The sequence below is a fragment of the Thalassophryne amazonica genome, chromosome 18 (assembly GCF_902500255.1).
Source record: "Thalassophryne amazonica chromosome 18, fThaAma1.1, whole genome shotgun sequence".
NCBI classification, from domain to species: Eukaryota; Metazoa; Chordata; class Actinopteri; order Batrachoidiformes; family Batrachoididae; genus Thalassophryne; species Thalassophryne amazonica.
Genome location: NC_047120.1, coordinates 39,374,009 through 39,401,085, shown reverse-complemented (window position 1 = coordinate 39,401,085; position 27,077 = coordinate 39,374,009). Strand labels below are relative to the sequence as shown.

At 42.3% G+C, this 27,077-nt stretch overlaps 1 protein-coding gene across 9 annotated transcripts in view; it reads left to right on the top strand.

The window, feature by feature from the left end:
* The window catches only part of tanc2b (tetratricopeptide repeat, ankyrin repeat and coiled-coil containing 2b), a 381,104-nt gene that overhangs the window by 342,071 nt on the left and 11,956 nt on the right, over positions 1–27,077 (top strand). For 7 of the 9 annotated variants that reach the window (XM_034193361.1, XM_034193366.1, XM_034193360.1 and 4 more), the window contains 16 exons: positions 1,903–1,941; positions 3,939–4,220; positions 4,476–4,600; positions 6,214–6,445; positions 7,758–7,927; positions 12,127–12,405; positions 13,298–13,465; positions 15,632–15,792; positions 17,262–17,370; positions 17,458–17,580; positions 17,862–18,098; positions 19,113–19,322; positions 19,649–19,742; positions 22,374–22,507; positions 25,049–25,172; positions 25,719–25,894. In XM_034193361.1, coding sequence (XP_034049252.1) covers positions 1,903–1,941; positions 3,939–4,220; positions 4,476–4,600; positions 6,214–6,445; positions 7,758–7,927; positions 12,127–12,405; positions 13,298–13,465; positions 15,632–15,792; positions 17,262–17,370; positions 17,458–17,580; positions 17,862–18,098; positions 19,113–19,322; positions 19,649–19,742; positions 22,374–22,507; positions 25,049–25,172; positions 25,719–25,894 — 2,663 coding nt within the window. The remainder of the gene's footprint in view (positions 1–1,902; positions 1,942–3,938; positions 4,221–4,475; positions 4,601–6,213; positions 6,446–7,757; positions 7,928–12,126; positions 12,406–13,297; positions 13,466–15,631; positions 15,793–17,261; positions 17,371–17,457; positions 17,581–17,861; positions 18,099–19,112; positions 19,323–19,648; positions 19,743–22,373; positions 22,508–25,048; positions 25,173–25,718; positions 25,895–27,077) is intronic. The other 2 variants (XM_034193364.1, XM_034193369.1) reach the window with 1 other exon arrangement.

Sequence of the window (27,077 nt, the reverse complement as noted above, 5' to 3'; positions counted from 1 at the left end):
TGCTTGCACCACCATGCTTCACTGTCTTCACTGTGAACTGTGGCTTGAATTCAGAGTTTGGGGTCTGTGGCCCTTGGACCCAAAAAGAACAATTTTACTCTCATCAGTCCACAAAATAATCCTCCATTTCTCTTTAGGCCAGTTGATGTGTTCTTTGGCAAATTGTAACCTCTTCTGCACGTCTTTTATTTAACAGAGGGACTTTGCAGGGGATTTTTTGCACATAAATTAGCTTCACACAGGCATCTTCTAACTGTCACAGCACTTACAGGTAACTCCAGACTGTCTTTGATCATCCTGGAGCTGATCAATGGGTGAGCCTTTGCCATTCTGGTTATTCTTCTATCCATTTTGATGGTTGTTTTCCGTTTTCTTCCACGCTTCTCTGGTTTTTTGTCCATTTTAAAGCATTGGAGATGCTACGCTGTTCTTCTGAACAATGTCTTGAACGTCCCATTTTCCTCAGGCTTTCAAAGAGAAAAGCATGTTCAACAGGTGCTGGCTTCATCCTTAAATAGGGGACACCTGATTCACACCTGTTTGTTCCACAAAATTGACAAACTCACTGACTGAATGCCACACTACTATTATTGTGAAGACCCCCTTTTCTACTTTTTTTACTAATAGCCCAATTTCATAGCCTTAAGAGTGTGCATATCATGAATGCTTGGTCTTGTTGGATTTGTGAGAATCTACTGAATCTACTGGTACCTTGTTTCCCATGTAACAATAAGAAATATACTCAAAACCTGGATTAATCTTTTTCACATAACACTAACACTAACACTACTATTATTCTGAGCACTACTGTATCTCATGTCACTTTTATAAGCGCAAATCCTTCTAAACCATTTGGTGGATTTCACTGAAACATCACGCAGTGGAAGTGTGACATCATTACAGAGAGATAACTGCAGCTTTGTATTTAACTGATGCATCACATGATACAACACAACTCCTACACCGGTTGCTGGATTTCAGTGACATGTTGCACAGTGGAAGGACACCATATGAAGATGTGCATGAAGGAAAATTAGTCTGATCTTCAAGGGGATATAACTGGACTTTTGTGTTCTTTTTAATACATTGTGTTTGTCAGTTATATGTGCAGAGGTTGACCAGTTTGATAATGAAAGATTTACCACCACCGGTAATACAATGCATACGTTGTGTTTCTATTGTGGTGTTGTATAGTGTCATGCAAATGTGAAGAGCTTTTTGGCTTCTTAATATGATTTGGAGCAGAATTTGCAGTGATTATCAAATTCAAGCTCAGCAAAAAAGCCAACAGAAATGCAAAGATTCATGCAAAAAAAAGAAAGAAAAAAAAGTAGTACTTGCATTGTGTCTGAGGCTTTCTAATAACTACAAACACTGTGGTTCACATATTGCTGCGCTTCATTACTTTATGGTAATGTGCAGTTGATGCTACAGCATGTCGAGCAGCCCGCCGTGCACACAGTCGGCCAAGGAGCCGAATCTCTGCGGTATCCCATGCCGTGGTCGAATTACTACTTGAACTGGATTCAGTTACATTTTATGGGGATTGATTGATCTTACTGGGTGCAAAGGAACCAATTAGATTCTCCCAAAAGTAAAAACAGTCTCCAACATACCCTCCAGACATCCTCAAGAATGCGCTCGATGTAATTCAAAGGATTTCAATTAGTAATCGACCCCGGTCCGGCAGTTCCCCATATTCCTGACATCTTGATGCGCCGAGACTGTTGCTGCTTCCTGCTCCTCACTGAGCTGCATCTTTGCCCTCTGCTGACACGCTGCACACTGCTGCCACTTCCCATTCCTGTCCTGACTGTCTTTTTTTTTTTCTTTCTTCTCCTTTCTTCCTCCCATTGCTTTCTGTCCTTTCGCTTTCTGGCTTGTGTATTCTATCTGTCTCAGCTTCCGCTAATAACACCCATGCCTGGCAGTCGCAGTCACGTAAGTTACTTGAATTTTCATTTGTTGCATCATCCGGCATCTGCACGCGTGCTGTACAGACACATGCCAGCTGAAGCTTTTAGATTATTCTCACACAACTCACATTCCAATTTAGAAGTAATCGCCAGATGTTGATTTAGCATTAAAAAAAAGAAATGAAACGACAGATCAAAGTGTAAGTCGTTTTTATTCTGAAAGCTGAAATCTGTTTAAAATCAGGCCCAAGAGAAGACAGGCGGCGGCAGACTAAATTTTACAAAGAATATCTCACACATCTTAAGAAGTTTGTGTCAGATTCATTTTACCCTAATTAGTTTTTAATGCTCCATATGTTGTGTTGAAAGGATGCCCATCCTCTGGAGGAATTTAGTTTAACGACTCCCCCTAGCGAGTGAAATCAACAGTCGGCACTGGCTGTTAAAGTAGTCACTCCTCGTTTACCTTATTTTGAGACAAAATGATCTCAGAGCACAAATAATGTGAATTGTTTTTGTTGTAAATAAAATCTCTTTATTTTTAATCTATCAAAGTGGAGATAAATTTCTTTACCCTCATTATAGTTAAGTGGATTTCATTATCTTGCAAGTATTTGGACAGTTAACACATTTTATATTGATATTTGTCATGTACAACTAAACATTGTATGTTTAAAGGATTTTCTTGTGTGCACAACCCGTCACTTAAAATAATTCAAGAGCCACCTCTGTTTCTATGGTGTTCTATGGTTAAAAAATAGTATTGTGCAAAGAAAACATGTTTTATAAGCCTTAAAACATAAAAAAATAAAAGCAAATATTGAGAGAGAAAAATGGCCGACCTCGTGTGTGCTGCCTGATGATATCACAAAGCAGTGTCCTGTAGTGGGCGCTGCTGAGTTTGGACAGCTGCTTCTGTGAGTCTGTCTTTAATATTGTGTCATTGAAAGACTCTGACAGAAGACACAGTCAGAGACAGATACACAAACGATCAATAAGATAGTCACAGGCACAGAGGCGTAAATACAGAGCGGCAAAACATCGGTGCTGTGGTTCAGGTCAGTTGCAGTTAACACACATTTTTATTATTTTTATTATCGTTATGATCTCATTCTTTGATGTTGGGGGCCTTGTGTTTTCACCCTGTATGGGCGTCTGTCTGGTCATCCATTTGTAAAGTTTTTGTTTTCACACAACTAAAGAACGTATTGTCTGATTGAAATCATTTCTTGTTGGTGTATTGGGGAAAGTTATGGCACCATTGATTATACAGTTTGACTGTTACAGCCGATATCTTGATTTTGCATCTGCATCTCACATGTACGATTACAACAGGCGTGTGTGTGTGTATGTGAAAGTATTTGGTGTATTTGCTTAATTACAAGCTGAAACGGACAACAACAAAAAAACCTTTTTCCTTGTTTTCAACTTTCACTCAGAGATGCTCTCAGTGATACAGACACCTGGTGAAGCTCACTACTGGCTCCTACAGGATAGTGGACTGTGCCGGCTCATGTGATATCATCAGACATATAACCTTTTTTGCTTGTTAAAGCAAATATAACACACATTTGTGTTCTTTACACAATAATGTTTTAGTCACCTAGGAAGAATTGAGTTGGAAAAATACCCCACAAGTTCTTTAAAAGTGCACTCATAATTATTCAAGCACAAGAGGGAACCAACAAATCGTACTTTTCAGCCTCACAGCACTGTTTTTGTTTTAAGGCATTGAAGCAGTGTCCAGGTTCATTGCTTCGAAAAATAACCCATGCACCGACCGGTTTGATAGCGCTGTGTTTCATGTGAGCAGTTATTAAGGACGGCCCTTTAAGGCACAAGTTTGCATTCAAGCGCAGGATGGGCTTTTTGTCATTTTCATTTTGTTGAAGTAATGTCAAGCTTGAATGTAGTGCACATAAATATTTATTTGTTTCACAATTTTTATTTTGAGATAAAGGCAATGGGAAACAAGGCATTAATATTCCTTACAATTTGTTTTTTCTTTTTATGACATGGTAGTGCATTTTGCGCCCTACCGGCCTCAAGACATCGCCCTCAAACCTCTGCTGTTCGAGGTCCCCAGCATCACCATGGACTCCGTCTTCGCGGGTCGTGACTGGCTCTTCCAAGAGATCGACGCGCATCTCAACAGCCCTGCCACCAGCACCAACCGTGGTGTGGTGGTAGTAGGCAACATCGGCTTTGGGAAGACGGCAATCATTTCTCGCCTGGTGGCCCTCAGCTGCCACGGCACCCGTATGCGGCAGATCGCCTCGGACAGCCCACAGGCCTCACCCAAACGTAGGCATTGTGCCATAAACATGCTGTGAAATTGCTTTCCTTGTGTCTTTGATTCATTAACAAACACTAGAAAAGAAGACAGACGAGCAACAGCTCATCCCGCTGTCCATTTCTCTTAACGAAAGTGTCTTTTAATCAATACGTTAACCTGAATCCTAAAGTAGACTGTCTTTTTGTATTGGTTTTGAAAATAACTGTTTTGAAAATAATCAGATGTGTACTAGAGCAGCCTGTTTTATGCTACGTTGCATCCAGATGGAGAAGGGCTCCCCCTCACCCAGTCCCAGCCCTCACACGGAACCCTGGGAGGAGGCAGCTGTCCAGGGACCCCTGAGATGAGGCGACGTCAAGAAGAGGCCATGAGGAGGCTGGCATCTCAGGTATGTCCATGTATAGTAATCACACATCTGCTCACGTAACTGCCTGTGAAATACAGACAAAGCCATTTCTATAAACCACCAGCTGGATATATGCAAACAGTCTTTATATAAATGTTTTTAAAAATGCCAATATTGTGCATCAGACTTGAAATGCAGCCTCAGAATGTCAGGGTAGCACAAGTTGTTTCAAAGTTGTCAGGTGTCAAGAAAGTCAAGTTGAGGCCAACTAACCGCTGATGACATCATTATTCAAACCACATGAGAACGGAATGGTTTTTAGCAGCACTCCACAAAAAGAATTGCATCTGTTGAGGGCTTATAATGCACATCTTTTAAAGAAACGAGGAGCAACAACAACACTACTTATGTGCTACATGCAACATTTACAGAGCATCTGGAAAGTATTCACAGCGCTTCACTCTTTCCACATTTTATGTTACAGCCTTATTCCAAAATGGAGTAAATTCATTTTTCCCCCTCAAAATTTTACTCACAACACCCTATAATGATAAGATGAAAAAGCTTTTTTGAAATTTTTGCAAATTTATAAATTAAATTATATTAAATTATAACTGGTTGCTTTTATGGCTTAATTTGTCTTTTGAAGAATCCTTTCCAAAAGAGATACATCTGTTAGAAGATATGTTTATCCACTTTTGAATGAAAATCAGTATTATGGCGTCCAAAAGCTTTTGTCAGCTCGCAAAGAACTCCATCTTGAGGTGGGAGATTTTGAAACAGGTTCAGATAATATGGAATTTCGTGTGTTTTGCATGTGTCAAATATTGCTCATGTTTTTGGAAGGGTGTGTGGTATAAACCAATATGACTTGTGGAACCATCTTCCCGTCTCCTGCTGCTAAATCATCTGCACACCCGGTATCAGGCTGATGCATTATGCAGATGTGTTTAAAAAGAAGGGGAAAAAAAAAACTTTACCAGTGATCCTTATGAAATATTTATAACTGCAGAAAGCCGTTTTCCAGCCAAGCTATTAGATCTTGTTAATTTTATGCATTATAATTGAGCTCACTTTCTTTTTTTCCCCACCTCTTTTGCTTTAATTCCAGTTATTCCTTTGTGGCCAAAAGTTTGCATTACATTTGGATGAGTCTTTTCTGATCTTTGCCACCTTTGCAAATTCCTTGTGATCTCTCAGGTCACATCTGGTGGTGATGTTTTCTCGCCTCACAAAATTCACCTGTGCTTCTCTTCTCTGGGGTTGCTGATATTTTTGTTTCTGTTTTGTAGACGTAATATCCAACACTGGGCTGGTTCCCGGCACAGATCTCACACGAATGAGCAATCTCCGAATCTCTCTTGGCAGCTGGAAGCAATGAATTATTAATGGCTAAAACCATACAGTGAAACGAGACGTATTATGTTTCATTATACTGTAATCATCCACCATGAAGTTGACTCGGTCCGAAATGAAGCGTGGCATTAGTACACACAGTGAAAACTGAATTTGTGCAGTCATAGCCGTGATAAAATTTTAAAAAACTTTATCTTCTAACTTTGGAAACATTAATCGCCCAAAGCCAGGTTCAGGTTATCTGCTGGAGAAGGGAGTGGAACCATTCAGCTGTCCGTGTCCTTCTCTGTCACTTCCAGGTGGTGGCGTACCACTACTGCCAGGCAGACAATGCATACACCTGTTTGGTGCCGGAGTTTGTGCACAATGTAGCGGCTCTGCTGTGCCGATCCCCGCACCTGGTCGCCTACAGGGAGCAGCTGCTGAGGGAGCCACATCTGCAGAGCTTCTTAAGCTTGCGCTCCTGTGTCCAGGATCCCCTGGCCTCCTTCAGGAGGGGCGTCCTTGAGCCCCTGGATGCACTTTACAAAGGTGATACACTTCCCATTAGACCAGCATCTAAATCCCATAGGTGTGAGATAAAATGGGACATATATATATATTCACAAACTTAAAGTATCCTTTCTGTAGATTTTTACTTCATGTTATAAATATTCCAGGAGCCAGTCATCAATTTTGACCTGATTGGTACCAGTGATGGTGACCAAACGACACTTAGAATCCAGCCTCACTGTACCATGACCCACACAAAAATGTATGATAACCATCACAGGGTGGCAGCTGCTGCCAGTTAGGGGTCAGTGAAGAATTACAGAGAGGTCAAAATGTAAAAATGGTCCAATCATGTTGAAAACTATACCACATTATTTGTCTGATCATAAAGATTCCAAAAAGGTATAGTTTGGACTATCTATGACGGAATGTTCTGGAGTTATGGGGTTAAAACAGCAAAACTGGTGACAAAGGTCAGTTTCAGTTCAAATTAGTGGTTGAACTAAAAGGATTAATAAATGGAATCGTTTTGACTGTGTGGAATGTTTGGTCTCCAAAGTAAAGGTCAAACAAGGTTGGCGTCCATTGAAGTCAATGACTTGGGGAGGTGGATAGTCTAGTGGTTAAGGTGTTGGGCTTGAGTCCAGAAGATCATGGGTTCAAATCTCCGCCTGACTGGAAAATCTCTAAGGGCCCTTGGGCAAGGCCTTTAATCCCCTATTGCTCCCGGGGTGTAGTGAGCGCCTTGTATGGCAGCACCCTGACATCGGGGTGAATGTGAGGCATTACTGTAAAGCGCTTTTAGCGTCTGATACAGATGGAAAAGAGCTATATAAATGCAGTCCATTTACTTGTGACATATGTTACCCTGTAACATGATAACTAAGCATGACAGATGGTGCAAACTATTCCTTATTAGAACCCTATCAACCCAAACAATAATTTGCATCATTTTTTACTGAAATTGGAGCAACTTTAACTTTTGACCCCTGTGCAAACTGAAATTTTTGCTGTTTTAACCCCATAACTCCAGAACATTCCATCATAGATAGTCCAAACTATACCTTTTTGGAATTGTTATGATCAGATAAATAATGTGATATACTTTTCAACATGACTGGATAATGTTTTACATTTTGACCTCTGTGTAATTCTTCATTGACCCCTGGCTGGCTGCAGCTGCCACCCTGTGATGGTTATCATACATTTTTGTGTAGGCGATGGCACACTGAGGCTGGATTCTAAGTGTCGTTTGGTCACCTTCAATGGTACCAAACACCTGCTTGGCCCATGACCTAAAATGAAATGGTTAAAATTTGTGTGGTGCTTTATTTTCTCACTTGCCTTTCAGAGAGGAAGATCAGCTCTGAGGAAGACCTCATCATACTTATCGACGGTCTGAACGAGGCAGAGTTTCACAAGCCCGACTACGGGGACACCATTGTTTCATTCCTCACAAAAACAATTAACAAGTTCCCTCCCTGGCTCAAACTGGTGGTCACAGTTAGAACCACACTACAGGTAAAGTACAGACACTGCAGCAAGTCAGAGTTTTAATCTTTTAGCTCAAAGATCTGGGCACACAGCAATAAAAATATTGCTGTCCCTGTGTTATTTCACTTATCTCAAAAGGTTCAATGAGTAAATGAATGTGAAACAGCTTTAATTTTGTTCTTTATTGTGATCACTACAAACCAAGAGCGCAACAGTTTCCAATTACTGTGCTAATATTTTCAGATGAAACATGTTACAGCAACTGATGGATTATATTTCCATCTTTCAGGCATTAGAGTTTCCAGTGGACACAATAATTTCCAAGTTTATATGAGATTGTTGTCCTAGTGCAATTATAGCGAATGCTAGAACGGAGTCGTGTTGCATTTTTCTGCTCATTCAGAGGATATGTGGTGTAAAAATATAATGTGGAACCAAATTTCACATGCGCAAATTCTTTTAGGGCAACTCTGAGTCGGTCGCGCTCATTGGGAATTAACGATCCGTAGGAGCTACAGAGGACCTGCCTGCTTCTTTTAAATCAGTGATATTGGAAAACTTTGGGTTCTCAGTGAGCTGCAAGTAGTGGATCAGATGAGAACGGTGTCGTTCAGCAGTTACAGTGCAGGGTGTGTGAGTGCTGACTCAAAATCATCCCTCACTTTTCTCACTGCAGTTGCTCACAAACTCCTTGATGTATTCACTGTCACTCATAAATCTCTCTCTCAAGTTCAAGTTCAAAAATCTTTAATATCCCCGTGGGGAAATTTTTGTTCAGCCAGCAATCTCTCTCTCTCTCTGCCTTTAGAAGAACCACATTACTCTTATAATACATAGAATATGCATAAGTCACTGATTGCAAGACGCCTGATACTTTTGAGATGGAAACAGGAAGCCCCTCCCACACATGAGCAGCGGCTTGCAGAGCTCATGAGTTTTTTGCATTTAGAAAAGATGAGATATACCCTGACAGGTTCAATTGAGGAAAAAAAAAAATCCTTAAGGCATGGCAGCCTTTTCTGACATATATGGAAACATTTAGAATGATCATCTTACCATGACTTGAAACCAAATCACTGAATACTATTACAGTTAGCTGTGAAGTGAGTGGATCTGTGTATTCTATTTTATTTCAATTAATTAATTAATTAATTAATTAAGGTTCTTTACATATATATTTTTATGTTTCTCCTCTTTTTGTCATTTGTTGGGGTTTGGTGTATAAAAAATGAACAGCACGGAATATAGTATACTGCTGGAATGTTTTTTGAATAATGTGCTGTTGAAAATGATAAATAAAATTGTAAAAGAATATGCATAAGTATGTTCGTGGGCAAGTGATTAGCGCACTTGTTACCAGTGTGGAGTATTCCTGGTTCAAACCCCACCTCTTCATGTTCCCCATGTAATGTGGAGTTGTGGCTGGAAGGGCATCCGGTGTAAAACTTGTGCCAATTCAACATGCAGACATGTGGCACCTTATCTAGTACCAGAGTTATGCTACACGGGTTACTCCTATCAGCTGCTGTAATTGCGGGAGGACACCTAATTCATGCAAATTCAGATATTTATGGATCCACTAAGAATTTTCATTCCTTGCATTTGAGTTTATTTCTTAGTCATGGAGTAGTATATGAATACATCTTTTTTTCTTCTAACTTCTGTCCTGAAAATCCATTGTTTGAAATAGTAAGGTTTGACTTATTTGATGATTTCTGATCTGACACTTGTACAAAAAAGTTATGTGGACTTTGGTCATTCTTTGTGTATGATAATACAAAGTTTTAACTCCCCTTTTACCTATGAAAAGTATATTTCGGGATATATTCAGAAAACAACCACAAGAAACAAAAAAAAGAAATAGAAATAACAAGATTAGTGTGTGCCAAGTGAATCATGAGTAAAGATTAAAAATTTACCAGTGTTGGGTGGAACTGTTCCAGAAGGTTAAAACCTCGACCTTGGAACAACCAAAACATCTTGTTGCATTGCTAAATAGGGAAGCCTTCAATTTTTTTTAAACAAATGAGGGATTAAAATTAATTCTGAAATGGCTCAGAAGCCTGTCAAGAGAGACTAAGAAATATGTCGAGAGTCGAGCAGCAGCTTTTCGATTAGTTCCAGGTGAGTTAGGATTGAACCCTGTATGTAGCAAGATCACAGTAATCAAGTCAAAAAGTAATAAGCATGGACCAACTTTAAGAATTTGTTAAAAAATGACCCATAGGAATCAACTTGTAGTTTGACTTGAAGGAGGAATTGTCCATGTGGATATGCCACATCTGGTCAACGCATGCAAAATAAGACCGGCATTGTCCCACATGGTTTGTTCTCCTACTGAAGGGTTATGGGAGAAAATCCCAGTTGCTTTAGTCCGTGTCACAGTGTAGTTGAGCTAGACATCTGTGATACGAGGTCTGTTAGAAAAGTATCCGACCTTTTTATTTTTTTTCAAAAACCATATGGATTTGAATCACGTGTGATTGCATCAGCCAAGCTTGAACCTTCGTGCACATGCGTGAGTTTTTTCACGCCTGTCGGTTGCGTCATTCGCCTGTGAGCAGGCCTTGTGTGAGCAGTGGTCCACCCCTCTCGTCTGATTTTTATTGCGAATAAATGTCTGAACGATTTGGAGCTTTGCTGCATCAAATGTTTCCAGAAACTGTGAGAGACCTCCAGGTGGACACCGTTCGGAAAATTCAGATGGCTTTCAGGGACGATTTTATGGGGATTACACAGATTAAGGAGTGCTCCAGCCGGTTTAAAGACCGCCCACAGCTGCTGAGAGCGCACCGCGCTCCGAGCGCCGATCGACAGGCTGAATCAACCAGATCATTTCCAACGTGAAGGCTTTGTTGATCCGGGATGTCGTCTGACTTACACAAAAATGGCAGGAGACGTGGACATCAGTACTTTTTCTGCTCATTCCAGTGTTACAGGAGTTTTTTTTTTTTCATGGAAAGAGAAGCGGAGGGATGCGCCACGGAGCCGTTCATGGCGCGGCACAAAACCACCTCCGTGTTGGTCTCACAGGACGGCTTTAAGATTGCTTTCAGATGGCTTTCGGTGGGTGGTTTTTCAGTCGTGTGACTATCCGAGAAATTGTGGATGAGCTGGACATGTCCTGTGAGGCTTCATCACGGCGTTGCTTTGCGCCATGCGGCACCGCCACGACACACGGAATTCCTCCGCTCCTCTTTCCATGACAAAAACTCCTGTAACAGTGGAATGTGACATTCAGTTCTAAACTGGACACTGTTTTATCCGGGACGTCGTCTGACTAGCACAGGAATTGCGGAAGACGTGGACATCAGCACTTTTTCGGCACATTGAGACAGACGTGTGGAGGAATTCCACGAGTCACGGCGGTGCCGCATGGCACAAAGCAACGCCATGATGAAGCCTCACAGGACATGTTCTGGCATGTCCAGGCTCATCCAAAGTTTCTCGGATAGTCACACGACTGAAAAACCACAGAAAGTCATCTGAAAGCCGTCCTGTGAGACCAACACGGAGGTGGTTTTGTGCCGTGCCATGAACGGCTCCGTGGCGCATCCCTCCGCTTCTCTTTCCATGAAAAAAAAACTCCTGTAACAGTGGAATGTGCCGAAAAAGTACTGATGTCCACGTCTCCTGCCATTTTTGTGTAAGTCAGACGACATCCCAGATCAACAAAGCCTTCACGTTGGAAATGATCTGGTTGATTCAGCCTGTTGATCGGCGCTTGGAGCGCGGCGTGCTCTCAGCAGCTGTGGGCGGTCTTTAAACCGGCTGGAGCACTTCTTAATCTGTGTAATCCCCATAAAATCGTCCCTGAAAGCCATCTGAATTTTCCCAATGGTGTCCACCTGGAGGTCTCCCACAGTTTCTGGAAAAAATTGATGCAGCAAAGCTCCAAATCGTTCAGACATTTATTCGCAATAAAAATCCGACGAGAGGGGTGGACCACTGCTCACTCAAAGCCTGCTCACAGGCGAATGACGCAACCGACAGGCGTGAAAAAACTCACGCATGTGCACGAAGGTTCAAGCTTGGCTGATGCAATCACACGTGATTCAAATCCATACGTTTTTGAAAAAAATAAAAAAGTACAATACTTTTTGGACAGACCTCGTAAATATGTTAGGAAATCTTTGTGGACTTCAACCATGTGAGAAAAAGCACCTCTGCATCAATGTAACCACAACCAGACGCCCATTGAAGCAATGCTTGCTCTGATGTTTCAGGAGATCACAAATTCGCTGCCATTCCACCGCATTTCTCTGGACAGCCTGGAAGAGAACGACGCTATAGACCAGGACCTACAGGGCTACATCCTACACCGCATCCACAGCAGCCCGGAGATCCAGAACAACATCTCCCTCAACGGCAAGATGGACAACACCACCTTCGGCAAGCTCAGCGCTCACCTGAAGGCACTGAGCCAGGGCTCCTATCTGTACCTCAAGCTTACCTTTGACCTCATCGAGAAGGGCTACCTTGTCCTGAAAAGTTCCAGCTATAAGGTTTGTAATGGTTTTAGTGGTGCAGTAATGAAAGTTTCCAGGAAATTACAGGGTTGCCTGGTTTGGGGTAACCCATCATTGATATTGGGCATCATTAAGTCGATATGATGCGTATGATTAAAATTTAAATGTTATCTGCTGTTATCATTTGCAGCTCATGCTAACTGCAAACGCTTATAGTGGATGACGCTAACTATACTGTTAAATGGGTTTGACTACAGCTGTGGATGATATTAAATGTTAGCTAAGCGCAGATGCTGCTAATTGTTAGTGCTAACCTGGGTAGACGCTAACCACTTCCACCACCTAGGGTTGCTAACTGTTAGCATTAAATTTGTTATCAAAGTGATAGGATATGCCAACAGTGCTTCACATTGATGTAGTAATGTCTGGTAACGTCAGATCACCATGCACCTGGAAATCCAGTAACTTGTGGAAAACTTTCAGTACATTCTGTGTTTAAATTAGACATGGTTGTGTTCACATTGTGAAAAATCATCACTGGCAAAGAAACTTTTTTTTTTTTTTAACTCTCTGCACACTGAAATGTGAAAGTAGTTTGTTAACGGGTGCTTCATTCAAATTTTTGTTCTCTTTGGCGTTCAGAACGCACCTCATTTTGATAAAGAATATCATTAATTACCCCCCATGTGCATTTTCTGATGAAATATTTTCTCTCCCCACCCAGATTAATTTAACTTCATGTATTCAGAAGTACTTCCGGACTCCATTTAAAAAAAAATGTGGCAATTGAAAAATTCTCATTCTCTCTGATGAAGTGCACGTGGAATATAATTGATGATGTGCCTATGCAAACGCAGTCCATTATTTATGTTGTGTAGAGCCCGACTCAAATGAAATCTGTGTCGTAAATGCACGTTGTGTCTTCCAGGTGGTTCCGGTGAACCTGGCTGAGGTTTACCTGCTGCAGTGTAACATGCGCTTCCCCACGCAGTCGTCATTCGAGCGAGCGCTCCCTCTGCTCAACGTGGCCGTGGCCTCCCTCCATCCGCTGACAGACGAGCAGATCTACCAGGCCATCAACGCCGGCTCACTGCGGGTAATAAGAGGTCTCCTTCAGACCCGTCTTTTCACAGCCTTTAATGGAATATTTGTTAAATGATCTTATATTTGACTAAAAATTGTTTTGTCTCAAGAAAAAAAAAATTGAGAAATGGGGGCTTTGTAAAAAGACATGGCAAGGAAACGTCAGATGTGACATTGGGCACGTAGTGTCTCGGGAGAGGGCCAATTGGATGCTTCTTTTTAAAAGGTGGGGATGGATCAGTTCCATGGTGTCTTGGATGCAGCGATGCCCAACAACAGCACATGCTCCAAATCATGGCTTGGTGCTTATGTTTGCATACCAATGAGTATGAAATGATTACCAACGCTTAATAACAACACAGTAAGACACTTGATGCTTACACTGTAGGTATACCATAAGGAGCAGATGAGCTAAATAGATTTTAGGGTGACTGATGTATATAGTCGAATTGTAATGAGAAATTATTTTTAATGTGAAAACAAAAAACAATACAATGCATAGCTGACACTTGGTACTTACACCATAGGTACACCATAGGGAGTAGAAATGCTGATGAGATTTTAAGGTGTTTTGTGCATATGTTTGCTTAGTAATTATCTTTTTTTTTTTATGCAAACGTAATGATGCCCACACTTCCCCTGAGTCAGTTGAGTAGCGCAGTGGGTGCAGCAGCGTCCTTGACCTGACCTGTTAAATTAATAATATTAGTACTGATCTTCGGGTTACACTTGGTATGAAATGTAATTTAGTGCTCTATGGGTGGCAGCGTTGATTTTAGCTTGTTTATCTCTTTCTTATCAGACTCCAGGGTATTAGAAACTCCTCTGCTGAGGAGTGGTTGAGTCTCCGCTGGTTAAGCCTCCTGTATTGTTCTCTGTCATCACATATATTCTCTGTGCTAATGCAGCTGAAGTGGCAATTTATTTATTTCCATTATGCTTATTGGCTGTAGGACGATAAAATAAGAAGTTACACTTTAAAATGTTACTGCTTGTAACTGCAGTTTAATTCTTGTGCTGTTGCACTAAAAAAAGCGGAATTTGTTGACACAATCACAAATATGATCATTTCCAGAGTTTTATTGGCGACACATTCCCTAAACTTTGTCATAATCCCACTTAGCCCTTACTTACGCTGTTTCAGTAGTGTCCAAACAGAATATATACTAGCTCTCATTTGGATGCTTTTATGTTTGCTTTTTTTGTCAGATGATGCTGAGGATTTATTTATATGATCTCAGCTCATTAATACCAACAGTGACTCAGGCTGACAGAAGCCACAGTCGTGCAGCAGCATGGATTCAAATCACTGTTGTAAGATTGCGAGTTTGTCTCGTGTTGTCACAATCTGTGCCTCATCACACTGAGTACGAATGAGCATGAGCCAAGCCAGAGGGAATAAGACCAAATACCCAGACTGCACCCCGACTCATTCGTGCACATGCCATGCACATGAGCCTCCGAACACAGTACACATGCACGTGGAACACTGTAAGAGTACCTGGACAGCTGCCAGACGGCAGTAAGAACAAACAGCCACACATTTGCGGTCCGATTGCAGTTTGGCAGAATATAATCCAGCAGCACTCGTGGTGCGTTCAGGCACAATCTGGACATTCGGCCAGGGTTTGGCGTGACGGAAACATGCCGAACGTCCTCCCTGAACATGATCAGAATCTCACGAATGCCGTTTTCACACCGTCTGATTGTTTAGAATGCAGTCAGACGGCACTTCGACTGCCATTCGATATTTTACCACTTCGACTGCTCCCCGAATGTCTTGAACATGAGCAAAATATTCGGGGCAGCTGTACGACTGTGCCCGACTGTTTGGGCTGCACACAGAATGCTGTCCGATGGCCACAAATGCACCTCAACACCTCCCGAATGTGGGTCAAATTTTCATTCATCCTCGAGTGTGGCGGGGTATTAACAACGATCCTATTTTTGTTGTTGTTTTTTCGGAGCTAAAGGCCAAAACACACGTGGCAGTTTTCGCAAAGAAACTGCTTAATGTAGAAGGGTTGGGTGAAGTAGGGTTTTTTTATTATTATTATTATTATTATTATTCCCTTCACAAAGTCAACTGTATTTTGCCATAGCTGGTGTAATGAATATTTAAACACAATCTGAATTTTAATGCGAGTCTGTTCTCTTGACATCCAAACTCTGTCTGCAGGGTACGCTGGACTGGGAGGACTTCCAGCAACGTGTGGACAATCTCTCTGTCTTCCTAGTAAAGAGGAGGGACGGGACAAGGATGTTTGTCCATCCCTCCTTTAGGGAGTGGTTGATCTGGAGAGAGGAAGGAGAGAAGACCAAATTCCTCTGTGATCCACGGTGAGGAGCGTGATTAACATGCACAGCAGAACTCCTTATGTTGTGCATATTCACAGCGTTTTCAAAGCTGAGAAGGTGAAGGATTTTCTTATAGGACAGTCATGAAGTAGATCTGAACCTACAGCCGGGAAACAGTGACCCAGAGTTAAATAGTGTGAAAGTGTCACACTATCAGTTTAAGTTACTAGTAAGTAGTTACTTAATCTTCTCATCAGGGCCCACCTAAACCTTTAATCAGTTTTAATCGACATATGAGACTATGATGAAGTGTTTCCATGGTCAGGTAAATGAAGAATAACATGTCATTTAAATTTACATTATTATCATAATCATATTTTAAGTAATTAAAATGTTATTATGATCTCTTTGCACACATGCAGTGCCTTTGTAGTCCACAAGGGGCCACGGCTAACCCTTTGGGAATGAATGTATAACTGTTAGAGAGTTGTTTAGCTGCTTTTTGTGGGTGAAACATTAAGAATGTTATGATGTCATGAATTTAAAGCGTAATTATAACAGCAAAATGTGAAAAGGGATTTATATTAAACATCTAGTAGGCAGGGGTGGTGGCCAAGTGGTTGGTGCGCTTGTTGTCAGGTTCCCGGTGTCGCTGACCGAACGATCCCCCCTAAAAAATCGGCTCGCCCTGCCTTCACTGTGCATGCGTCATCAGCCGCGGTTCACCGCTTATCACTTCTTTCTGCAAAAAAATGCGCTCCAGTCATCTGTTTCAGCGACGGGTAAAACTGACTTTAGAATGATTTAAGAGGTTTTACCTTTATCATCTGATGGTTAATAATCACATTAACCCATTTGGGTGAAGAGACTCTGTCTCAGACGAGCTGCTGAGCTCCGAAATGATGCATGTGCAGTGGAGGCAGGACGAACCGTTCGGTCTGCGACACAGGTTTAAACCCCACCCCTGCCATTTCACCATATAATGTGGAGTTGCATCAAGAAGGGCATCCGGTATAAAACTTGTGCCAAATCAACATGCAGCTCCACCTTGGATCTGCTGTGGCGACCCCGAGTGAAATCCAGGGAGCAGCTGAACAGGCTTACTATTATTAAACATCTAGTGCAAGTCAAAGCAAAATGTTGGCTGTAAATGGCACTTTTTTTTTTATTTCCTTAAGTCTGTATTTAAAGGGGAACTATGCAACATTTTTAACCTTAATTTTGCAGTTTCAGAGTCTTTATAATCACCAAATGACTTGTTCCGGGAAGAATGGAGGCTTGGTAACTTATTTTCCATTGGTAGATTGGTTAAGAGGTGTTTAATAAGACCCCTTTAATTGCAGTGTGAACGTGTTTTCAATCAGTGTGAGCTGATATACTTCAGATTCTATTGTTTACTCGTCGTGGCTGTTCCACTAAGATGGAGATGCTTTTTATATTTCAGGTACTATCACACAAATGTTGCAAAGTGATGATGACCTGCTGACTGCTTTATTTCCTGTCTTTGGCAGGAGCGGCCACACTCTGCTGGCCTTCTGGTTCTCTCGGCAGGAGAACAAGCTGAACAGACAGCAGACAATTGAACTGGGCCATCACATCCTCAAAGCACATATTTTCAAAGTACAACATTGACTTCACCATCACGCACAACTCCATGCGTGTCAGATCCCGCGCCAAAGTAATGAATATTTACTCTCTCTGTTGTAGGGTCTCAGCAAGAAAGTCGGAGTTTCTTCGTCCATCTTGCAAGGCCTGTGGGTATCCTACAGCACAGAAGGCCTGTCAGCTGCACTTTCCTCACTCCGAAATCTCTACACGCCCAACATCAAGGTACAGACAGAAGTAATGCATGTGTAATAAATATTTCAAAGTGTTCTGGATTCTAAATCAAAGCTTCTTCTCCAAACATATCCCATAAAAATATGAAATGGTGAAATAAAAATATGTTAATTAAGATGTTGGTGCCATTTTAACACGTTTTCATGATTTTTGTGTCTGCCTGTCTGTCTCTCTCTCTCTCTCGCTCGCTCTCTCTCTCGCTCTCTCTCTCTCGCTCTCGCTCTCTCTCGCTCGCTCTCGCTCGCTCTCTCGCTCTCGCTCGCTCTCTCCAGGTCAGCAGGCTGCTGATGCTGGGTGGTGCCAATGTGAACTATCGCACAGAGGTGCTGAACAACGCCCCTGTCCTGTGCGTCCACGCCCACTTGGGCTACATGGACATGGTGTCTCTGCTGCTTGAGTTTGGAGCCTCTGTTGACGCCCCCTCAGAGAACGGTCTGACGCCGCTGGGCTACGCCGCCGCGGGGGGACACATGGCCATTGTGACTGCGCTTTGTCGCAGGAGAGCAAAGGTTTGTGGAGAACGTAACAAGATCAGTGCTGCAACTGAATGTCCATGTATCAAGACAATATCCCTACATAATAAAGCTCAAGTCGACAAGTTTGGAGATTGACCAAAAAAAAAGTTTTTTGTTTTTTAATGGTGTACCACAGAATTTTTTGTAGGTGAAGAAAATTTATAAACTTTTAGCTTTTAATTTCTGGATATTTGTATCTAAATGGGTTCAGTTGTGTTTCACTGCCAGATGTGTTTTACATCATTGTTTCATTTACAAGTTAGCAGATAGTCAAGAATTAATTTCATTTGTCTTGCATTTGGAATCTTTTACTTTGCATTATTATTGTGATATTCAATGTCTCACTACCGTAGAAGCAAATGATCTTTAGGCTGAAAAACCAAAACAAACCCATCGCAGAGGCAGCATCAGCATTAAGGCACCTGGACACTTGCACGAATTGAATCCTCTGCACCAATCTTGCGTGCCAGTGAGTAAACTCGTCATACACTGCGTGTGAACTGCGCACGGCTACGCCATTCGCACGACGAGTTGCACAGCAGTGTGGGGCTCAAATTAATGCAAGGTGTCAAGGTACATTGTTAAAAAAGAAAAATCTCAGTGGTTAGCTCAAGAACAGCAAAAAGCTTGATTAACAATGAGTTACTAATGCGGAGGGTGACGGAATAAAATCCTTCCCTGCTAATCCAGTTGTCTGAAAGTGTTCTTGTTTTGTGTTGTTGGCCAAATCAAGAACATCCTGGAGGTCAGTGTATTTGTGCTAAAGTCCACTGTCAAAAGATGTTTACCAAAGTGTAGAGGGTTTACTGCAAGATTTAAACAGCCAAAAAAGTAATAAACCGCAGGAGGTATCATTTTATGAGCTTACTCACAGCTCTCTTAAGTCCAGTAGGCTGTGACAGCAAAAACAACTCACATTGACTCTGTCAGTGTCCAAAAATAGACATGTCAGCTTAGTTCTCGGGTTCTGTGCTTATTTGTGTGGCCGTTTCCACTTCCTGTTGACAGGTTGACCACCTGGACAAGAACGGCCAATGTGCGTTGGTTCATGCAGCTCTGCGGGGCCACATGGAGGTGGTGCAGTTTCTCATCCAGTGTGACTGGAACATGGGGCTCCAACAGCAGCAGTCGCCGCAAACCCAACAACAGGCAGCCTTCACCAAAAGCCACGCCGTACAGCAGGCACTCATCGCCGCTGCCAGTATGGGCTACACAGAGGTACAGTGGCAATGGACAAAACAAAAAAAATCCCAGCATTCTGTCATCTTAAAGTTTTATGAGCCAAAAAATGATGCTTGGTGCAATGTGCTGCTGATTACCAAGTGCATGTGTTGTGCCATCAAAAGTAGATTAGCTCTACCCCTTTTTGCAAATCTGTCCCCAAACTGATTACTGGCATTTTTTGTTTTGTTTTTTGAATGGAGAAATGGTATATTTAAAAGGAAAAGTGTGTAAGTGCTTGCGGCGTCATTCTCATACTTTATTCCATTTCCTGTTTGTCTTCTTAAACTTTGACGTTAATCTGTGTCCTCTTGAATCATCAGATTGTGTCGTACCTGTTGGACCTGCCTGAGAAAGACGAAGAGGAGGTTGAGCGGGCACAAATTAACAACTTTGACACGTTGTGGGGGGAAACAGGTGAGTGCATCTGTCTCAACATTATGCAGATGAATCCCTGAATTCTGACTGATTGCTTAATGTTTCCTGTTGTCTGCTGATGTCACACCGCTCTGAGGATTCTTTTGACCTAATAATGAATTCCAAATGATTTTTCATCAGTGTATTTTGTCCTCAGAACAAACATTGAGTATTTGTGATGCTTCATTGTGTCACACTGCGAGGCAGAGAGCTGCAGTGCAGATAGGAGCGATGGTGCTGCTGTGTCTGACGCTGCGTCACAGATACTTGTGGCGTTGCAGCGGTGTCACTAGAGCCTCACACAGGGTGGAGGAGTAGGAAGAATGAGCTCCAGGGTGCTTACAAATGACTAGTCTGATGGCACTCTGGCACGGTGTTGAGAAATGTTCTGTCTCATTGTATCCTGAAGCTATGAAAGCTCATTGCGAGTGTTGTTCCTCAGGCACAGCGTTTAAAAGGCGTCTTCGTAGCGTCAGCTGAAGAAGGGACTTGTTTCATTGTTTGTAAAGTATCAGAGAGATAGCTCCTGTTACGGAATATGATTTTTAATCCAAGTATTACTGGATAAGTCAACTGAGAATACATTTGTCTTTACTACAGCCAGAGGGCTAAAACTTGTCAGTACATAACGTCTCAACTTTTACCTCCAATCATGAATACGGCTGCAAATGTGGTCCCCCTTTGAATCTGAACTCTGTTTAAATCACTGTGGTGAAAGTTATAGCTGGAGTCTTGACCAAGCTAAGCAAGAGTTGGAAACTAATTCCAGATTTGTTCATATATATAACTGGATTGCCATATATTCTTGACAATACGTTGTACCTTTTTTACTACTTTGGCTGGTCCTGTGACTTATATTTGAAGCAACTTGTATGTCAAAAAAATACTACATTATCAATTACAGGCACAAGATAGCACCTTCTACATATATGACGAATAAAGCTGCTCCTGTGTAATGATCTGACTGAGGTACTGTGTTATCCACACTCCAGAGCAGAATGTGGCAATAATACAGCATTAAGCTGGATGGCAACCGCCTTAAATCAAGAAGAAGAACAAGATCTGAATGAAAAAGTTGTGCTAGGTTTCCAAAAAATGAGCAAAATTAATCAATCATGGTCTCGAACTGAAAGACCGTGCTCTTGAATAAAGATAGGAAGATGTTTTCATGATCTTAGAATGAGCCCTTAATTTCTACATCAGAGCGCGTCCCCTCATGAAGGCCGGCAAGTTGCAGTGCATTGTTGATTCAGTATCCCAAAAGGGGCATACATACTCTACCTTTCGTACCTTGCAGCATTGTCAGAAGACTGAAAGAGGAATTAGTTGATCCCCTATACACTGGCTGCAGGCTAAAAAGTATGAACCCTCATTTTTGTAAAACAAAGGAATTTATGTAGTCTGAATAGACTACAACTGTGTAATTTTGACTAAGTTGCATATGTGGTTGCGGGTCAGCATGGAGTGGGCAGTGACATAGAGTACTTGAAAACACAGCAGAGAAGACGCCCGCAGTATAAACAGTTTTCAGCTTTCGGCAGAATTCTATCCCATCAACCGCCCACAACAGTAAATTCAATCAGTCAGCTTCTTTCCCTGTGCGGCGTGACAGTGCAAGGTTGAGATCACAAAGAGGTGCATATCATTCAATCACAAAGCCCCTATGTGGTCGATTACCCATAATTCTTTTTGCTGTGTTGGCCCAAACAGCAGCTGAGTCACAGCATTGCTGTAGTGTAAGCTGCCCTTTACTCTGTCAGCAGGTGTTTTTCATATCACAGTCTCAATCTTTGGAATAATTTTACTGCTGACATCAGAACGTTGATGTCTGTTGAGTCTTAAAATAAAAAAAACAAACAAACTTTAAAACACATCTCATTTATTGAAGTTTCATAATTCAGTTTTGATCAGTTTTGTATGGGTTTCTTTGGCATTTATGGGAGGTTTTTCTGTGGCTTGCTTTTTTTCTATTTTTTTGTATTTCAGACTAAATTTTGTATATTTTCATGATGATTTATGGTATTGTCAGACCAGTATACATGAGGGGAAGGTGGCATGAGCTGCAGTCTTATAGAAAAGAAAATTAACTCATCTCAGAATCCCTTCCATGCTAAGCCTCGGTAAATCCATCAAGGTGGATTCTGGGATTAAATTGGCTTCACTCTTTGTCAAACATTTTTGCCTTAACAGAAAAGCACCACCAAAACCCATAGTAACTCAAGGGAACAAAAAACTAACCGTGGAACAAAAAGGATACCACCTTTCACCCTGCAGTATTTGTGAATGTGCATGAGGTTAGACTTTACCTTGTGAAGCGCCTTGGGGTGACTTGTGGTATGATTTGGTGCCATATAAATAAATTGAATAAACAAAACATTGACCAAAATGCTAATGAAGTCATACTTCATCAAAGAAAGTGTCTGTGCTGCTCATTGATGGTGTTGGGTATGAATGATTGTAAATTTTCACATCTGGATGGATATTACCAGGAGTTATAGCAGATGTGTGGCTGTAGCCGTCACCTCAGTTTTTGTGAGCTCGGAGTTAGGTCCACCCCTCTGCTCTGAAATTTTTAGTTGAAAACTAAACGTAACTGGAGTGTCATTTTTTTTTTTGCTTGTCCATTTCCAGCTCTGACTGCAGCCTCCGGCCGGGGAAAGTTGGACGTTTGTCGTCTGCTGCTGGAACAGGGAGCAGCCGTGGCCCAGCCCAACAGAAGAGGCATCGTCCCGCTGTTCAGTGCCGTCCGACAGGGACACTGGCAGGTCAGTGACTGTTTGATCCCTTCGCCTGACTGAGAACATCTTCAAGGGCTTGGCAGCCAAGGCCTCTGCTTTGATTGGTTTAATATTCTGCTGGTAGTATTTCTAATTAGCAAGAAAGTCCTTAAACCCTGAGCAGGCATCACCAGCTCATTGGTGATCATGTTCTAAATCAACTGCAAAATGTGCTACTTCAGATGTCTCTGGCATCTATGCTTAGTTTCCTAAAGTACCTTCTGGCAAACTATAGCTGCAACTTTGTCTTCCTTTAAAGAAAATCCTTCCCGTTCCAGACCATAATGAACCTGAATAACTGATGATGTGACAGTCAAACATGGTACTATGCAGTTTCTCCAGTCACAGCAACAGAAGCCCAAAACTACTTCACAGCTTGGGTGTCTTGGTGACTTTCATCACGAGTCATCTTCTTGTGCAGTCATTGCGTTTTTGAGGACTGTCTCTTCAGATAGATTGCCCATGAAGTCCAAGACATATTCAGTGACTTAGAAATGTTCCTGTATCCAGTTTCTCCAATTACTTATGAGCTCTGAAAATAAATGGAGGGACTGTGTTTAAAAATGGCTGTGATAGTTTGTTAAATCCCTTGAATTAAAGCTCTAAGTACATCCGACAAGAACATCTTGATAGTTTAATTTCAGTTCTATTGTGGTGGTGTATCACCACTGAATAAATTAATAATAATAAAATAATATTTTTAAAAGTAAGTCGTTGTCCAAATACTTATAGACCTGATTATAATAGCCACTACATTGTCAGAGGGAGGCAAAGCAGCGGACATGGCAGAAGTTCAGAGCGGAAAACAGGAGAAGAAAACAGGGAACCATCCACAGTAAGGATGGGACTCTGTTGGCCTCAATTGAGGAGGTAACTCCTGCATCAGACTGGAGTACCCTGTGTAGTAGAGGCAGAGCTGGAAGCTGATGGGGGATCATCCTCAATTGCCCCGGTGGAAGTCACAACTCCACGGTGGCAAAGCCCTGGGGATTGATGAGATCCATCCTGAAATGCTGAAGGCTCTGGATGTTGAGCCATTGTCTTGGATGAGACGTCTCTTCATCATTGCATGGAGGTCTGGGACAGTTCCAAAGGAGTGGCAAACTGGGGTATTGGTCCAGATTGCGCCTTGTCACCAATCCTCTTTGATATTCATGGCCATGATATCAAGATGTAGTCAGTGGGAGGGGGTTCTTCAGTTTGGTGGGCTCAGGTTCTCATCACTGCTTTTTGCAGATGATGTGGTCCTGTTGGCTTCATCGGCCTGTCACCTCCAGCACTCACTGGGTCAGTGTGCAGCCAAGTGTGGAGCGGCTGGGATGAGGATCAGCACCTCTAATCTGAGGCCATGGTTCTCAGTAGGAAACAGATGGTGGGGAATGGAGTCTTGCCCCAAGTGAAGGAGTTCAGGTACCTCGGGGTCTTGTTCACTAGTGAGGGAACAATGGAATGTGAGATTGGTTGGAGAATCGGCACAGCAGGGGCGGTATTGCATTCACTCTACCGTACTGTTGTGATGAAAAGGGAGCTGAGCCAAAAGGCAAAGCTCTTGATCTACTGGTCAATCTTCATTCCTACTCTCACCAAACATGAGGGTTGGGTCATGGCTGAAAGAACTAGATCATGGGTACAAGCGACCGAAATGGGTTTCCTCAGGAGGGTGGCTGGTGTCTCCCTTAGAGATAAGGTGAGAAGTCATTCGTGAGGAGCTCAGAGTACAACCGACATGGTTTAGGTATCTGGTAAGGATGCCGTCCAGCTGGGAGGAGACCCTTGGGAAGACCCAGAACCCAGTGGAGAGATTATATCTCCACACTGGGCTGGGAATGCCTCAGGATCCCCCAGTTGGAAGTGGTTAATGTGTCCCGGGAAATGGAAGTTTGGGGTCTCCTGCTGGAGCTGTTGCCCCCACAAGCTGATCCCAAGTAAGCGGTAGAAGATGTATGTATTGGCAGATCTGCAGCTATGGGTTTGGTCTTTTATCACTTAGTGATGCATTTTCATTTTTTTACCATTGCACCAGCTAATTATTCACAGACGTGTAAATCGTTTTGTTTGTTTAACTTACACGTGTGGCTATTGAGAGCCAAGTTGTGTTCAGGATTGTATGCCTAAGACTGTGTTCTCTGCAGGAAGCTAAAAAACAAACAAACAAACAAAAAACAGTTACCGTATTCACCCGTCAGAGGGTCCAGGGCTCTACACGTGAAATTCTGCATGAAGACGGGGGTGGGCTGATGCACGAGCATGGCCAATAAAATGTCTCATTTCTTCACAAATAAATAATAGATCACATATAACTCACCCATTTGTGTCTGGTTTTTTTTTTTTTTTTTTTTTTTTTTTTGTCCTTTTCTCAATGTTTTCCTTGTAATTTAATTTAATTTTGGGTGGGTGTTTAAACAACTTTCTTCAAAAAAAGGGGGTGGGCTGATGCCCCGCCCCAGGCCCTCCAACAGGCGAAGACGGGAAATAAATAAATGCATTTTTTATCACGAAAATTCTCTTTTGTTGTTTCATCTGTTTTAGATCGTGGACCTCCTCCTGACTCATGGAGCTGATGTCAACCTGGCGGATAAGCAGGGCCGTACCCCTCTAATGATGGCTGCCTCAGAGGGACACCTGGGAACTGTGGAATTTTTACTCGCTCAAGGCAAGTTACAAAACAAATTATGCGTGCAGTGATAAGAATATTTGCATGAGATCAAAGATGTATGTTGCATGTATCATTCAGTGAGGCACCAGCTAGTGTCATATGACATATAAATAGATTGTTTGTGTTTGCTTGGTCTCTCTATCTATTGGCCTGTCTTTCATTATTTGTGCCATTGCATGGGTGAAATCACGAGTGTGCATTTTTGGTACTGTCTGTGCATTTTCTCCCACACCTTGAGTCTGATTTGGCAACAGCTGAAAAGAATATCAGTTTCCTTCTTGCAGAAAAATGGCAGAAGTATAAAGCGGGCCTCAAATTTGACTGTTAGGCGCACAGACGGGATCACCATTTTGTGAATGCCAACCAAAGTCTGTACACTTTCACATTACATTTGCAGCTTAATTGTATCTGAATGAAGTCACTGATGTCTTTTGTGGTGTTCTGTCAAAGTAAGAAGACACGAGGCAACCACAGAGATTGCTTGCTGGTATTCAGAAGCAGAGATGACTGGCTGTGTCTCACTGGTGGTGTTTCTTTTCCCAGGAGCCTCTCTGTCTCTGATGGATAAGGAGGGTCTCACGGCTCTGAGCTGGGCTTGTCTGAAGGGCCATTTACCAGTTGTCCACTGCCTAGTAGAGAGTGGTGCCGCCCCTGATCATGCAGACAAGAATGGACGCACACCCCTTGATCTGGCAGCCTTCTATGGTGACTCTGAAGTGGTACGTGGGGTGGGGGGTCAAAATATCTGTGCATATACAGTGCATCTGGAAAATATTCACTGTGCTTCACTTTTCCGCATTTTGTTATAGTATTTTGTTATGTTATAGCCTTATTCCAAAATGGATGAAATTCATTTTTCTTCCCTCAAAATTACACTCACAACACCCCATAATGACATGAAAAAAGTTTTTCTTTTTTTTGCAAATAAGAATAACAATAAGAAAGAATTTTATTAATCCTGAAGGAAATTATTATTTATATGTACGCAAGTATTCACACCCTTTGCTCATTACTTCGTTGATGCACTTTTGGCAGCAATTACAGCCTCAAGTCTTCTTGAATGCAATGCCACAAGCTTGGTGCACCTATATTTGGGCAGTTTTGGCAGCACCTCTCAAGCTCCATCAGGTTGGATGGGGAGCGTCGGTGTACAGCCATTTTCGGATCTCTCCAGAGATGTTTAATCGGATTCAGGTCTGGGCTCTGGCTGGGTCACTCAAGGACATTCACAGAGTTGTCTTGAAGCCACTCCTTTGACATCTTGGCTGTGTGCTTAGGGTCACTGTCCTGCTGAAAGAAGAACCGTCGCCTCAGTCTGAGGTCAAGAGCGCTCTGGAGCAGGTTTTCATCCAGGATGTCGCTGTACATTGCTGCATTAATCTTTCCCTCAATTCTGACTAGTCTCTCATTTCCTGCTGCTGAAAAACATCCCAATAACATGATGCTGCCACCACCATGCTTCACTGTAGGGATGGTGCCTGGTTTCCTTCAAACATGATGCCTGGCATTCACACCAAAGAGTTCAATCTTTGTTTCATCAGACCAGAGAATTTGGTTTCTCATGGTCTGAGAGACCTTCAGGTGCTTTTTTGGCAAACTCCAGGCAGGCTGCCATGTGCCTTTTACTAAGGAGTTACAAAGGTGTCTTCTGTCTGGCCACTCTACCATACAGGGCTGATTGGTGGATTGCGGCAGAGATGGTTGTCCTTCTGGAAGCTTCTCCTCTCTCCACAGAGGAATGCTTGAGCTCTGACAGAGTGACCATCGAGTTCTTGGTCACCTCCCTGACTAAGGCCCTTCTTCCCCAATCGCTCAGTTTAGATGGGCGTCCAGCTCTAGGAAGAGTCCTGCTGGATCCAAACTTCTTCCATTTACGGATAATGGAGGCCACTGTGCTCATTG